The sequence below is a fragment of the Mandrillus leucophaeus genome, unplaced genomic scaffold, assembly GCF_000951045.1.
Source record: "Mandrillus leucophaeus isolate KB7577 unplaced genomic scaffold, Mleu.le_1.0 Scaffold1337, whole genome shotgun sequence".
NCBI classification, from domain to species: Eukaryota; Metazoa; Chordata; class Mammalia; order Primates; family Cercopithecidae; genus Mandrillus; species Mandrillus leucophaeus.
This window is the reverse complement of record NW_012101296.1, coordinates 428358-444515: the sequence shown is the minus strand read 5'-3', so window position 1 is coordinate 444515 and position 16158 is coordinate 428358. Positions and strand designations below refer to the sequence as shown.

At 39.0% G+C, this 16158-nt stretch overlaps 1 protein-coding gene across 1 annotated transcript in view; it reads right to left on the bottom strand.

The window, feature by feature from the left end:
- TEC (tec protein tyrosine kinase) overlaps positions 1–16158 on the bottom strand; it is a 136923-nt gene that overhangs the window by 24932 nt on the left and 95833 nt on the right. Inside the window, exons 4-8 of the mRNA XM_011973053.1 lie at positions 11719–11800; positions 10447–10575; positions 8757–8797; positions 7951–8123; positions 3073–3138 (exon numbers count right to left, since the gene is read on the bottom strand). Of these exons, the coding sequence (XP_011828443.1) occupies positions 3073–3138; positions 7951–8123; positions 8757–8797; positions 10447–10575; positions 11719–11800 (491 nt within the window). The remainder of the gene's footprint in view (positions 1–3072; positions 3139–7950; positions 8124–8756; positions 8798–10446; positions 10576–11718; positions 11801–16158) is intronic.

Here is a 16158-nt window from a genome sequence, read left to right as displayed (position 1 = left end):
GAGAATCACTTGACTCTGGGAGGTGGAGATTGCTGTGAGCTGAGATTGAACCGCTAGACTCCAGCCTGGGTGACAGAGTAAGACACTGTCTACCAGAAGAAAAGAAAAAGAAGAAAGAAAGAAAGGAAAGAAAGAGACGGAGGAAGGAAGGGAGGGAGGAAAGGAGGGAGGGAGGGAGGAAGGAAAGAAGGAAGGAAGGAATTTGAAAGCAGTGGGTTGAAGAGTAGGGATTTAAAAAAAAAAAAAGCATGCCACAGAAAAGCTTTATTAGAGGCTAATACTTCCTGATGAACGAACTATACATCTAGAAATTAGGCCCTGAATTTGTAGGTCATTTGTCGATTGTTCTTAGATATTAAAACCCTAATGTGAATTAGTTTTTCAGATTAGCTAGTTACCCCAAAATAGCAATGTCAATAAGGAAAGAAGAAGTTTGAGGGCATTTCATCTTTTAACCAGACCCTTGCCAAGCTTTGAGAATCTTTTAACCAGACCCTTGCCAAGCTTTGAGAATGGGTGAGAATAAATCATGAAAAGAAGACAAGAGGTAGAAACAAAGGAAAAACATAAAACCAACCAGTTATACACCTTAGCTTGTTCTCTAATTTTGCCCCTTCTAACTATGCCACCCACTCAAAGCCTTTATCCTAAGCTTTTTCCAGTCCTAAGGGCCCTCTCACTTCTGTTACCTTCTCCCTTTACCGTCTTCCCACCAAGAACATCTTCTTGTTAACCATCACAATGAATCCGCTTTCTTTTCCAGCACTGATCTCTGTGATCTTCTCCTCCCTATACTGTTGACTGGCTATGGAAGTTAGAACTAGGTTACTGATAACACTGGGAGTTGCTGGCCTGGAAATCCTGAGTTCAGCCCAGTGACAGTCTGTGGCCTGGGATTCCTCCTGGGCCCAAGCAAACAGCAGAAGAACTATTCACTCCACAGCTGTCAGAGGCTTTTTTTTTTTTTTTTTTTTTCTTTTTTGTAAATTCCTGAGAATATTTAAGTTGTTGTGATGGTTAATATTGAGTGTCAACTTGATTGGATTGAAGGATGCAAAGTATTGCTCCTGGGTGTGTCTGTGAGGGTGCTGCCAAAGGAGATTAACATTTGGGTCCGTGGACTGGGAAAGGCAAACCCACCCTCAATCTGGGTGGGCACAATCTAATCAGCTGCCAGCACGGCCAGAATAAAAGCAGGCCGAAAAACGTGGAAAGACTAGCCTGGTTTAGTCTTCTGGCCTCCATCCTTCCCCCGTGCTGGATGCTTCCTGCCCTCGAACATTGGACTCCAAGTTCTTCAGCTTTAGGACTCAGACTGCCTTCCTTGCTCCTCTGCTTGCAGACGGCCTATTGTGGGATCTCACCTTGTGATTGTGAGTCAGTACTCCTTAATAAACTCCCTTTTACATATACATCTATCCTATTGGTTCTGTCCCTCTAGAGAACCCTGACTAATACAATTGTGTTACAGGATGGGCTGTGGCCAAAACAAAACAAAGCGAAACAGAACATGGAGTAGGAAGACAGAATAGGGTCTCTCCCTGCCCTCATGGGAACAGGTTTCCCCTTGGTCGTCTACCAGGCACGGTACAAAGGCCATGTGGACTCCCTGGCCTCTGAACAGAATGCAGTGGCACTCCCACGCTGGACACTGAAGTCCAGAGTTATGCAGAGGAAGAAAACCTCTCGGAAGAGAGAAAATTTCCAAATTAAGGTACATGTGAAACACTCGTGGCCATAAATCATAAACTTCAGTATTGAAAAGCCTCATTTGAAATCACATGAGTCATAAAAGGAGTTCTCATATTTAGATAAGGATTATCTGGCTTCTAAGCATCTTCTTTCCCCAATTTCAATCAGTTCTCCACGCTATCACTTTAAAACCAGGCCCAAGTTTTCACCTTTTAGCACCTTCCCTAATTCTAACGATTTTATAAGTTTTCCAAAAATCTATTTGACTTAAGAGCAGAAATGCTACTTTATTTATATGTTGTTTATACTCTCTCCTACTTCTAAAATTACTTTGAGGATCACACCCCACTGAGCGCTGTGGCTTTTTGAATTTGTTAACCCTTTCTTAGATGTTAAGGTATACTTATAGTATAGCAAGTGACATGAAGAAAGGAAACAGCTTGTTGTTGCTGTTGTTTCTAAGGAGGTGAATGAAGCATCAATACACCACCTCAGAATGACAATAAAAGAGCATTCGATGTATATAAGCCTCACATTACAACTTAGCCATACACTGCTAGTGGGTATATAAATAATACAATTTATCTGGAAAGCAATTTGATAGCATGCGTCAGGAGCCTTCACAATGTTCATGTATAGCCTTTAGCCCAGCACATAGATTTTAGAGATCCAGTTTAAGATAAGAAACAAGAAGTTACCCCATTTTTTTTTTAATATAGAAAAGGTGCCTAAGACAACCTAAACCACACAAATAAGGAAATGATTACATAAATTATTGGACATCCACGTGCCATCTGCCTGGTTATGTCCCTAAGGCCACACATAATGCTTGATACATGCTAAGATCTCAGGAAATATTTAATAAATTTATGATCAAATGAAATAAAATGTAGCTAGGAAAATGTTTTCAAAGAATATTAAAGTGTATGAGGAAATAAGTATGATTCTATCTTGAAAAATCGTAAAAAGATTGAAAGGAAATATACTAATGTTGACAAAGGTCAACTCTAATTGATTTGAGTAATTTTTTCTTATTAACATTTCCACTCTGGAAACTGTTCTTATGTCCTGAATGAATGGACATGATCTGTATTTCAAAGTCAGCTAATCTGTGATTTATTTCAAATCAATTCAGTTATACTTATGTAATTTATGTACATAAGCTTATGTAACTCCATTCACACAGTACCTTCAGGAAAAATATATTATAGAGATTAATTCTCAGTCTTTTACCACATCAGACAACTGAATTAAGGCAATTTTAGCACCCACTCCCTTCAAAGAATCATGAAAGATATCCATTAATCTTCAAAATGCCTTACATAATTAAGAAAATGAAAACTTTCTGATTTTCCATTCACAAAATAAACATTTACTTACTCATATTGATCTAAGTTGTTTGATTTCTTTCCCGTTACATAATTACTTGGGATATATCCTTCATTCCTAGAAATAAGAAAAGTACTTTAGATAAACTAAGATTACTTTACTGGGAGGTTATTAAAAGAAAGAACGATTATTGCCTTTTGAAATAAAGCATAATATTGCTTAAAGCTTATAAGAAAGACTAGCTGACCCCTCAAAATTCAGTATCTGTAATTTATCTGACATTTTACAAAGTACTTTCACTTTTGGTGCCCACAAAAATTCTGGGTTAGGCAAACATTATCGTACACATTTTCCGGTGGGGAAACTAAAGCTTAGAAAGATTATGGGATTTTTTTTTCCCAAGGTCCTAAAGATAGCCAGCAACAGGGCCAGAACTCGAACTCTGGACTTGTGACTAGGTCCTGTGCTCCTCCAACATTCCACAATACTTCTCCAGAATTCACAGTTTTGGTGATATGTGTTAAAGAAACCACTAATTCAGAAAAGTCAAAGTGTTGGATTAAAAACACCCACCACTCTAATACCTCAATAGTTCTTATAGAATAGTTTCACAAAGGATAACTCCTGACCTTTCAGTCATTATCACTTGGGACACTTGTTAAAACAGCAAATTCTTGGGTCAAAACCCAAACAACGTGAATTGAGAAGACCTATGTCAGGTCAAAAAAGGTCCAATTTTACCCCAAATGACTTTTACACACATCACAATTGAAGATGCACTCTCAGGTCAGTAGGAGCTCAGGTTTTCAGCATAAGAAAAGAGATACACATATAAAATTTAAAAATTGAGTAGAAACCTTATAATCTTAAATTTGAATTTAAAGTATTAGTAAGAACTCATAATACACACACACACACACGTGTACATATAGGTAGCTCCGTTGCACTGAGAAAGGCCTAGAAGGAATAGCAATCCAGCAGCAATTAGAATCTTAGCATCACCACTGTCCCTATATATCATTTGTGACTAAAAGGAGCCAGTCCTCCTTAGAAAAATGTCAAATTGTGTCCAGGTGCGGTGGCTCACGCCTGTAATCCTAGCACTTTGGGAGGCCAAGGCAGACAGATCACTTGAGGCCAGGAATTCGAGACCAGCCTGGCCAACATGGCGAAACCCTGTCTCTACTAAAAAATACAAAAATTAGCCGGGCATGGTGGAACATGCCTATAATCCCAGCTACTTCAGAGGCCAAGGCACAAGAATCACTTGAACCTGGGAGGCGGAGGTTGAAGTGAGCCGAGATCGCGCCACTGCACTCCAGCCTGGGAGACAGAACGAGACTCCATCATCGAGACCATCCTGGCTAACACAGTGAAACCCCGTCTCTACTAAAAACACAAAAAACTAGCTGGGCGAGGTGGCGGGCGCCTGTAGTCCGAGCTACTCAGGAGGCTGAGGCAGGAGAATGGCGTAAACCCAGAAGGCGGAGCTTGCAGTGAGCTGAGATCGCGCCACTGCACTCCAGCCTGGGGGACAGACCAAGACTCCGTCTCAAAAAAAAAAAAAAAAAAGAAAAGAAAAATGTAAAATTGTAAGTTTGGCCCCCCCAAAAAATACAAGATAACTTGAGTCATTTCATTGGGCCAGAAAGTAGGAAAGAAAAACTAACAGCGTCCTCTACCAAAAACAGCTACCATCGACCTAAAATTGGCCAATTCAAGCAAAAAGAATAATGGTGGCAATGGATTGGAACCAAATATATAAGTATCCATAATAACACTAAAAATAAACTGTTGGTTACCATTGTTATTACAAGAGAAAGCTCAGTCATCAACTCATTATTCGGAAAATCAGTAAAAGTTTAAGAATCCAAATTTCATCTTTCCTTTCCTTCATGAACTACATGAATTGGTAGATGAGGCAGTTCTTCTTTAGAGAACTAGTAAATGCAGATGGAATGACAAAATTAGGAAATCACTATTTTGTAATCCCTAATGAAATAATGACTCTAAGAAAGAATCATTAATGAACTCCCAAATCATCAGGGTAAACACCGATGAAGAACTTTATGACCGAGGAACAAGGCTGACACCTGAACCCCTAAGCAAGCAATCTTAGCATTATTAAAAGTAGGACAGCCAGATATCACCTTCTAATATGACCAAGCCTCTAGCTCTACTTGCCAGTTCATAAGAAATACAAGAAACACAGGCATATTAAGTGACAGCACAAGAAAACAATACATTTAATCTAGATTATGGCTCATTTTAGTGTTAAATGACCTCCTTTCATCAATAAATCAAAAATGTAGAATAAGAGAAACATAAGAGATATATTAACCAAAATGCAGTGTGTGGGTCCTGATTTGAACAAATCAACCGTAAAAATAAGTATTAGCACTAATCAGGGGAAACTGGAGTTACATCATTGGTTCCATCCTTACACGTGGGCCAGAGAAACTCTTGCTCTGACCCCACACTTTTGAGAGCTCTGTGAAAGTGCATATTCCCTCTGACCTACGTTCCCATGCTCCTTTCTGGGTAACTAGGACCCCAGAATTCCCTGCTCATTTCCAAGGCCTATATGGGCCTTCTACTGGGTCCATCTTCCAAAAAACAAATTGTGCTGGCTGGCCATGTGCATTCCCTTTCACTGGGGCCGAAGGTGTGGCCATGATGGGGGATAGCTTTTGCAGGCCACGTGGTAAGAGTGTGGGTTTACAGGTTGGAAGATCCATATGGTACACAAGAGATAGAGCCAGGGCAGGAGGGAAGAAAGAAGAGAGGTAGCCCCCAGAGCCAGCTTTCCATGCACTGCAACATTCTGGCACAGAGTTCTAAATCCAAACCATGCTTTTCTTGTCACTATGAAAGGGTATTTGTCAAGTTGGAGGATAAAGTTTGTTAGCTTGATTTATAATTTCTAAATACTTACATATATGTTATGTGGATTTTCATTTGTACTATTCCTCCAGGTCCAAAAATATTAAGGGAACGTCAACAGATGATCTTATTTAAAATACTATGATTAAGAATGATAATGACGAAACTATTCACAATAGCAAAGACTTGGAACCAACCCAAATGTCCATCAGTGACAGAATGGATTAAGAAAATGTGGCACATATACACCATGGAATACTATGCAGCCATAAAAAAGGATAAGTTCATGTCCTTTGTAGGGACATGGGTGAAGCTGGAAACCATCATTCCCAGCAAACTATCGCAAGAACAGAAAACCAAACACCACATGTTTTCACTCATAGGTGGGAATTGAATAATGGAACACTTGGACACAGGAAGGGGAACATCACACACCGGGGCCTGTCGTGGGGAGGGGGGAAGGGGGATGGATAGCATTAGGAGATATACCTAATGTAAATGACGAGTTCAATGGGTGCAGCACACCAACATGGCACATGTATACATATGTAACAAAACTGCACGTTGTGCACATGTACCCTAGAACATAAAGTATAATTTTAAAAAAAGACCAAAACACTTCTAATATTAAACATGGAAACAAATGTGAGCTATACATATGTATAAGAAAGATTAATAAAAATAAATAAGATAACTAAAAAATAAATAAATAAATAACATTTACGAGGAAAAAAATGATAATGACATGGTGGTTTGTTTGTTTTTTTTTTTTTAAGTCTTTAGAATTTAGATTTAGGAGTGAAATAACATGATGACTTGAATTTACTTTTAAATATTCTAGAAAAAAAGGAAGGATTTAGACTGGCAAAATGTTGGTAATTTTTGAAGTCAAGCAACAAGAGATTCCATTATACTATTACATACTTTTTGGACGTCTGAAAATTTCTACAACAAAAAAAATAAAAATAGAAATCAATCTTACACAGCATCTGATAAAGAGAAGCAGTGACAACCTTCTTGTAAACATGGAATAAAAGGTTAGAGTTGCAAATAAGTTAATAATGCACAGCAAAACAGCACTAAGATATGCACCATGCCTAGGAATCAAGCAGAAGAGAAGGATCCTGCCTAAACCAGAAGTTTCCACTGCTTCTCCAGAAGTGAAATGAGGAACAGCGACTTGAAATTGGGAATGGGGCTGGGACGTGAGAAGGCAGGTGGAAGAAGAGTGTGCTCTGGCAAGACAAAAAGTTCTCCTCTTCTCATCCACCGGAACTCAGAGTATAAGTGGGATTGTACTGCAGAGGTAAACACAGGATACAGAGTTTGCTTATGAAGCCTGCAAGATACTCATACCCTATAGTTACCTCTATCTGCCCATACATTTATCAATGATAGGGTTGAAAGGACTGTTTTCTTTAAATCCTAAATTATCTTGTACAAAAAAAAGGTTGCTGTTTAATTTCCTGCATGTACATATATATATATAAAATATATATACACACACACAAACACATGCACACACACACAGACACACACATACATATATATATATATTCTTTTACTCCTCCATATATTCATGGAGACAGAGAGAGAGAAAAAAGTGAGAAGAGGCTTCATTACACTGTGTATGTGTATGCATACACACACAGACATACACATGTGTACATATATAGAGAGAAAAAGTCCAAGAAAAAAATTACAATAAACTATTTCTTAGAAAGATCTAAGGTTACTCACTTATGGCAGGTGGGGACAAAATATAAAATTTAATTTCCCTCAAGGTCAAAATAATCAAATTAAACATGTATCAGATGAGAAAGAGACCAATGTATTCTAACTTTTGAAAAGAAGTGATTGCTCAATTTGCATTTATTGAGTGACCACAAAGAAAGGACTGTGTTACTACAAAGTAATAAGGTGTGCTTCCATTTATGGCCGGTGGAATTAGTCTCATTACACGATAGTTACGACTCATCTTCTTCTCACTCAACACTTGACTCCCACCCACCCACTGCATGTCACACACAGAGAGGGAATACTTACCCATATTTATCTCTTGCTCTCCACCAATGAACATCATTCTTTTCTAAAATGAGATATTCTTGGCCTCTCTCTAATCTGAGATCATGTCCTTCCGTCGCTTGGAAATCATACATGGCTACAACGATTTCTTCACTATTATCTTCTTCCAGTGGAATTGGTGGGGGAGGCCTTCGCTAAACAAGGAAGATAACATTTGAAAGTTTAGTCTTCTATATGAAATTGATCATGAATCAAAATGCTAAATGAGTCATACTTCACCACAGAATAAAGTAGAAACCTCAAGTCTACTTACTATAATCCAACAAACTCTCATGGAGAAGAGTATTGTAATTCCTGTTTCATAACTAAGGTAACAATGATTTAAGTAACCCACTCAAAGTCACTCATATCAGATCAGGTCTTGACTGGGTCCAAAGTGCATGTTTTCTCCACTATACCCCACTCCTGAAAGGCATATCATAATATCAGTGAAGTCACTTCTTTGTCACACTGTGGTCTTAAGACTGAAATATTTCTCTAAAGTCCCACTCCTCTTAATATAACTCTTTAAGTGAAAATAGAGGCAAAATGCCAGATGATAACAGGATCTCCAATGGTAAAATCTCATACAATTAAATTGGTATTATTTGACACTACAAAAAATTGAAATAAGCTATAGCACATCTGTTTCTGAGATGGTCCTAGGGGAAAATTGTGTCACATCAATGAATAAACCCCATACTCAATAAGCCACAAACACTATCAAAACTTAAGACTTAAAGAATTAAAATGTAAAGATTAACTCTCAAAAGCTAAAGACCACCTACCTTCTTTGTTTCTGGTGCTGGAGGTAGTGCTTTTCTTATACCTGAAAATGCCAACAACAAAAACAGATTAAAATGCTATCTACCAATAATTGATAAAAATAAGATATTGGTATTTTTAAGGAAAAGTGGGAATTAACACATAGACAAGCAGCACACTCTAACCAACTCTGGTGTATGCTGCTTGTATCTCTATTCTAGAACAGAATTAAAAACTGCTATTATAGCTGGTTTGTATTACTGACTTTCTGAACAGACTATAAATGCCACAGGGATTGAGGCCAGGTCAGTTCTTTGTATTCCCACCACTGCATAAACTGGGGACTCAACAATGCTCATGGAATCAAACGGTACATTGAAATCATGACAACACTGAGAAATTAATCAGCTTTGACTGTCCCTTCCTCTACAGTCCACAGTCCTAGAGTTTTGGCTGACACATGGCTACCCAAGATAAAGACTGTTTCCCAGCTAGGTGTGGCAATGGAACCAAATTCTAATCAAAGGACTCTGTGTACAAATGGGGTGTGCATTTTTAGATCTCATCCCTAAAAAGATTTCCCATGGGCATCCTTGACCCCCTTCTTTCTGCTTCCAGGAAGAGAGAGACTGCTAGAGCTGCAGCAACCTCAGGAACCACTGCAGGAATACCCCCAGCCCCAGATCACCCACCTATCACCCACCTATTACATGAGACTGAAATAGTTTAAGTCTATTTAAACTATTACATGACTTAAACTAGTCTACTCTAGTTTAAGTCACTGTAACTTTTTGCAGCAGGTCAGACGGTGCATTCACTAGTACCAAACCTTAAGACATTAAAAAATATATAGGGAACAATAACAGCCTTAGAAACTTGGGCTTCCTCTTTAATGTGCTAAGTTAATGTCAAGATATCCCAAGAGAATCAGGGTGCCAGAACTCATAGAACTGAGGGCTGGATGGACTGAGAAGGTCATCTGCTCTGGTCTCATTCATAGTACAGCATCCCTGCCAAGTAGTAGTTCTGCTCATATCCAGAAGCTCTGTCAGTTCTGAGGGACCCAGTGGGCATTCTGCATGGCACCAGCAGGAAACAGTATATCCAGTCATTACTATGGGTGTCCTATTACAGCACTAGTAACTTAACAATCTCCATGTATTTTTAGCTTATGACTAAGGGTCTCTCATTCCCAGGATTTATAAGGGTTTTTGGTGTCAAAATTAACCTTAGACATTGTTGTTCATCTCAACATTTACATATGAGTATCATTATGACATCTTACTGTTCTAACAGACTGAAGCCACTACTGAAATCCATACTGCTACACCCCATCAAAATGAGAACAGCCCTAATCAGACTGTGGATGCACTGCTACATGAGGTTTCTAGCTCCACATCTTGGTTTATTTGTTGAAGAACATTAATGCTTTTCAAAGCTGCTGACAGTGCCACATTAGGCTCACACTTTCAATGGATTCATTTTGAACAAGATTCAGTATTGTGACAAAAGCTTCCTAAAATAGACCTTTTGATTCCATGAGAAGTTCCCACTGTAACTAAATATAATTTTTCTTAAAAAACACACCTACCCTACATTTACACTCTACTAGAAAGTGTGCTGTACTTAATCAAAACCATGTCACTTTCTTACCATACCAATAATATGTTCATTCTAAGCACAATATAATTATGGAATAAAATGAATACTTACTGCTCTCAAAAAGATTGTATTTTTCACATCCAGGTGCTAATTTTTCAGTTTGTCTACAACACTGATAACTTCCATCTGTCCAGAATTTAGGATGATATTTAATCATAATATTATTGTTGTTCTTTATTTCTGTAATTCACAGATATAGTAATGATTAGTGAAATACAAAAGTGACTACAGAATGTTTCATAAGTAACAGTATCAATCATTTCTTATTCCTTGGATACTATGTTTACTATAAGAACTCCCTTAGATCATACGACTCAGCATTCAGAAAAGCTCTATAGTTCTCTTTGACCTCCTCTTTATTTGTGTGTGAAGCACCCTTGTTAGCAGAAATGACTGCTGCTACACCAATGATGGATAAAGGCAAAAGTCAACCTGCCACCATTTTGTTCTGCAGGAGAAGCAATGGGGACTATGCAGGACAAATTATCCATTTAAACCCTTCATGAATATGTCATTCCATCCACACCAAATGTTGACTACATGGGCACTTTCTTAGAAAATACCAAATTCTGGGCCAGGCGCAGTGGCTCATGTCTGTAATCCCAGCACTTTGGGAGGCCAAGGAGGGCAGATCACCTGAGGTCAAGAGTTCAAGGCCAGCCTGGCCAACATGGTGAAAGCCTGTCCCTACTAAAAATACAAAAATTAGCCAGGCGTGGTGATGGGTGCGTGTAATCCCAGCTACTCAGGAGGCTGAGGCAGGAGAATCGCTTGAACCCCGGAGGCGGAGGTTGCAGTGAGCTGAGATCGCACCACTGCACTCCAGTCTGGGTGACAGAGCGAAACTCCATCTCAAAAAAAAAACAAAAAACAAAAAAGAAAACACCAAATTCTGTTATCATAAAAGCTTGTGCTTTATCACCTTCAGATATATTACACATTAAATGAGAGTGTGCTTTTCTTAGAAACGATATGCTACTAGAAAAAAATCAGATTTTAAAAAGGGAAGTTATCTTCAATATGCTGGTATCACAACAACAGCATATCCTTGGAGAAACACTTACTGTAGATTAAGAGATTACAAATGCTCTTGTGGTGCAGCACAGCAACATGGCACAAGTATACATATGTAACAAACCTGCACGTTATGCACATGTACCCTAGAACTTAAAGTATAATAATAATAAAAATAAATAAATAAATAAATAATAAAAAAAGAGATTACAAATGTAATAGATGTATTAACTGTATTTCTGTCTGAGTGATAACAGTATTACATCTCCTAAAATTATATACAGAGTAATATTTCATTGTGAGTTTTACCTTCTTTTAACTTCTTCACCCACAGGTCCCTGCTTTGTGGACTAGGTGCAAAAATGTAAAGTGTGTTAGCATCATGAACAACCTAAAATAAAACAAAAGATGGAATTGGTGAGGAGGACTTAGACACAGCACTTCTGTCTAGCACAGAACCCTTGGTACTACAGGCACCAATAAATGATTCTCAAATAACTGAAAGTCAATAACTTCACATCAAGAAAACCCAGATTATTTTCTTACAAAAGCATATGGACTTCTTCATTTCTACATTAAGTAGAATAAACATTTTGCAAAGGACCATGCTTTATAGAAGAAAAAATATAAAGGCCAGGATACTTCATTAATCTCAGTATTTCTTTCAATCTAATTAACTGAAGTTCCTTAGATAAATTTGGTGTAACAGAGATTCAGTATTTCTCTAAATAATATTTTAGATGAATGGACTACTCCTTCAGCATCACTCTTACAGCTTCCTTTTGCCACTATCAATAACTGCAGTAGCTAAATGGATTAAGCACCAACTACCCCAGCACTGTGCTGTGTGCTTTACAGACCTTAACTCAATCCTGCCATCAAGGTACGAGTTTTTCTATTTTATAAATGAGAAAATAAAGGCCTACCCAGTCCCCCACTCCTGTGTAACTTCAGCAGGTACGACTCATGCACCATGCACTGTAGATGCTGTCCCCTGATGTTGTACTGCGTCACCCACCCATCGCCATTTGGCTGGTAATCCAGAAAGCCAGAATTCAGACTCCAGAACCCAGCCTCTTAACCACAGTGCCTCACTTAGAGGCAGTCTTTGGTGGGCAATTAAATAGTGTTATTTTTAACATTTCTAATATTAATAATAAGATAACCCAGGGAAACTAAGCTAGAAATTTTGTCATTTTATTCTTCATGGTCAGTCACAAGGCAAAAAAACAGTCTAGACTGGCTAAAACGTAATACAAGGCTAGAAACCTCCCTTTGTCATGTCCACACCCACTGCATTGAAAACCAAAACCAAATAGCTCTTTCATTGATAAATGGCTATCACCGACCATATTCAATAGATAATTCCTTCTTGTTCATTTAAATCAAAGGAATGTACTTTCTTTTTTTTTTTTTTTTTTTAGAGACGGGGTCTTGCTCTGTCGCCCATGCTAGAAGGCAGTGGTGCAGTTACAGCTCACTGCAAGCTGGAACCCCTAGGCTCAAGTGATCTTCCCGCCTGAGCCTCCCAAAGTGCTAGGATTACAGGTGTGAGAGCCATGGCAACCAGCCAGAAATGCGCTGTAATAGTAATGTGAACACCATAGAACAAATGATGCTATATACCATTCCCATAAGACACAAAAATAAATCAGACATGAAGCCTATTTCCAAGACAAATACAGAAATACCTTATTACAAGACAGAAATGAGCCATGATATCAGAGCGATAAAGTGCTAAAGGAGATGTGAAGAGACATGTTTCCTCATTTGCTCCATGATTTTCACATCTATGTGGGCTTGCCCACACAACCAACTCTGTTCAGAAGGAACCATGCACCATGAGCTACTCATTCTGAATGGACATTGAGATGTCTGGAAAAGACTGCTAGGGCCTTGGACCTTCCAGAAACCTGTACTGTATTATAATAACAATTTAATTTATTATAATAACTTACCGAGTCCCTACAATTAGGCTAAGCACTTTACATGCATTGCCTCATATCATCCATACAGCAATCCAGTTCTTTCTTAGTGCTAGAATCCTCATTTTTGAAATGACAGAACCAAAGTGACTGAGGTTAAGTCATATGAGTAGGATATTTAACCCCCAAATATCGCTTGACTGTTCCCCTCCTGGAATCTGCCTTTCCAGACTCCAAGCAGTCTGACTTCTCCACAAAACTCATCTCATGTCAGTACCATGAGCCTTTAAAACTTCCTTAAAGTTTGTTAGACTAGCTAACCGCCTCCCCCACCAAAAAAACCTAATCCAAATTCAGAGTTTTGGTAACTAAAACCATCTTGATATGTTACCTAGCTAACTTGGGATATTTGTATTTCTGTGAGAAGTTTCTAGGAAGAGTGCCCTGAGCTCAACTAACAAGCTCCTACTTTTGGCATCTCAGGTTGTTTGGTAGGCTGAAGAGATATCTGTGGGCCAGTATCTCCCCAGCAAACTTCAGACCACACCATGTTGGCCTCCTTCTGAGGAGGAGGATCCAGGGAGCTGTGTTTCTCGCCGCCTTAAGTCTTGTGCTGAGTCATCCTACCACAGCAGAGGCTGTTGGGGAGGGAAGAGCTTTGCAAACTTCAAGTGCAGAAACCATTTAAACAAGGAGGGAATACTCTCCCTCAGTAACACTACCCACTCGTAGTTACCCATCCTCCTATTTCTATCTTCCATCCACTAATTCATTTATTCCATAGACTTATAATAATAGTGTGGTGTAGGAGAAACAGCACAGACAAAAGGTAGACAGATCTGGGTTTGAAGCCCAGGGAAGACATGCCAGCTCCTGAGGATCTCCCAGCTGCCATGAGAATGACTCATCTAGAAAAGCATGAAGGAGGAACCATCCCATCTAGGCAGCTGGTGCGGATTCCCCAGCATTTTCTCCATCTGTCCCACTTACTTTTTCCAGTGTCTTTTGAAAACATCTACTTCTACTTTCATTTTTTTCACTTTGCATCTGAACCTAATGTAAAATTTCACTATGAAAACGTGAAACTAGAATCTATACTTTCTTAGTTATACTTAAGTTATAATAAGAGAGGGTATTTTTCACCTTTCAAATCATGCTGCTTTAAACTGTATAAAGCTCAAGCTTATCCCTTCTTGATTAATTTTTCAGATTGTTTTTGAACTTTTCTCATATTTATTCATCTCAACAATTTTAATAGTTCAAGGATGGAATGCTTTCTGTTCTACTTGTATTATCATTCTTAAAAGCAACTCAAAACCTGCAGAGTGAATATCTTTTTCTTGGAGAGCAAAAGTCCTAATTCTGGGTCCAGAATCATGAGAGCCACAGCTCCCCCATGCTGCCAATCCCTAATATGTTTAACAGCCATCAAAACTGTGGTAGGAGGCCAGGTGCAGTGGTTCATGACTGTCATCCCAGCACTTCGGGAGGCTGAGGCAGGCAGATCACTTGAGGCCAGGAGTTTGAGACCAGCCTGGCCAACATGGTAAAACCCTGTCTCTACTAAAAATACAAAAATTAGCTGGGAGTGGTGGTACATGCCTGTAATCCCAGCTACTTGGGTGGCTGAGGCATAAGAATCGCTTGAACCTGGGAAGTAGAGGTTGCAGCGAGCTAAGATCGAACCATTGCACTCCAGCCTGGGTGACAGAGCAAGACTCCATCTCAAAGGGGGGAAAAGAAAAAAAGAAGTGTCGTAGAAATGGTTTTAAATGAAATTACAGATTTCAAATGAAATTACAGAGGCACATACACACACACCTAGACACACACACACACACACACCCATTATATATGCATTAAACATACTTAAGAAGGTTTAAATTTATCTTACTTCTAGATCCAGGTGGTAGGTGTAATATTAGGTGTAATATTAATAGCAGCAGCAGTAGTAAGAGAATAGTAATAATAATAATAGCAACTATCACTTACCTTGCTCTTATTAAGTGTCAAAGCTATTTATACATCACGTCAGTTAATCCTCACAACAACCCTATGAAATTATACTATTATTGTTATCATTCCCATTTTTCAAGAGAGGAAACAGGCACAGAGAGGTTAAGTGACTTAGACAAGCTCACATGGCCAGTAAGCAAATCAGGCAGTTTGACCTCAGAGTCACCTCTCTAAGCACTTACTGTCCCTGTCCTTCACTTAGAGAAACAGTAGCAATAAAATAAGGAACAGGGAAAAGGAAAATTAAATGTAGCCCTTCCTCCATTTGTGATGTTGCCACCCTAGTGCAGAATAAGCCAGAAGCTTGGATATTTTAGCTCACAAACATCTTCATTAGCTTCGTTAGCTTCCCAAACATCTTCATCCCCCAAAACTGGTAAATGTATAATTCCAATGTAATTGATAACTTCATATGAGCAATTAAAAACAAGCAAAAACTCCACTACATTGAAAAAGACTTTTGTAACTTTCCTTTCAGGACACGGTGAGAACACAGCCATGGGTAAAAGGTGACTTTCACTAGGGACATTCACTGTTCAAGGAGAGCATAAAAACATCCTTGAGCAGGGAAGGAAGTGGTGAGGTGCTGGGGAGGGGCTAGAGCTCCAGATTATCAGGATCCAACTCCACACTCCTGAGTTCTCAAGGCACATGGGAAACAAGACACCGGCATGAATGCAGAATAGCTCAGGACGTGGTACCCTCCTCTTCAGGAGAGGAGATGCGCGCATGTGTGGTTGGCAGGCTTTTCATTTACAAGGTGACCTTGGAGAAGCTATTTAACAGGTGAGCACTGATTTCCTCAGAC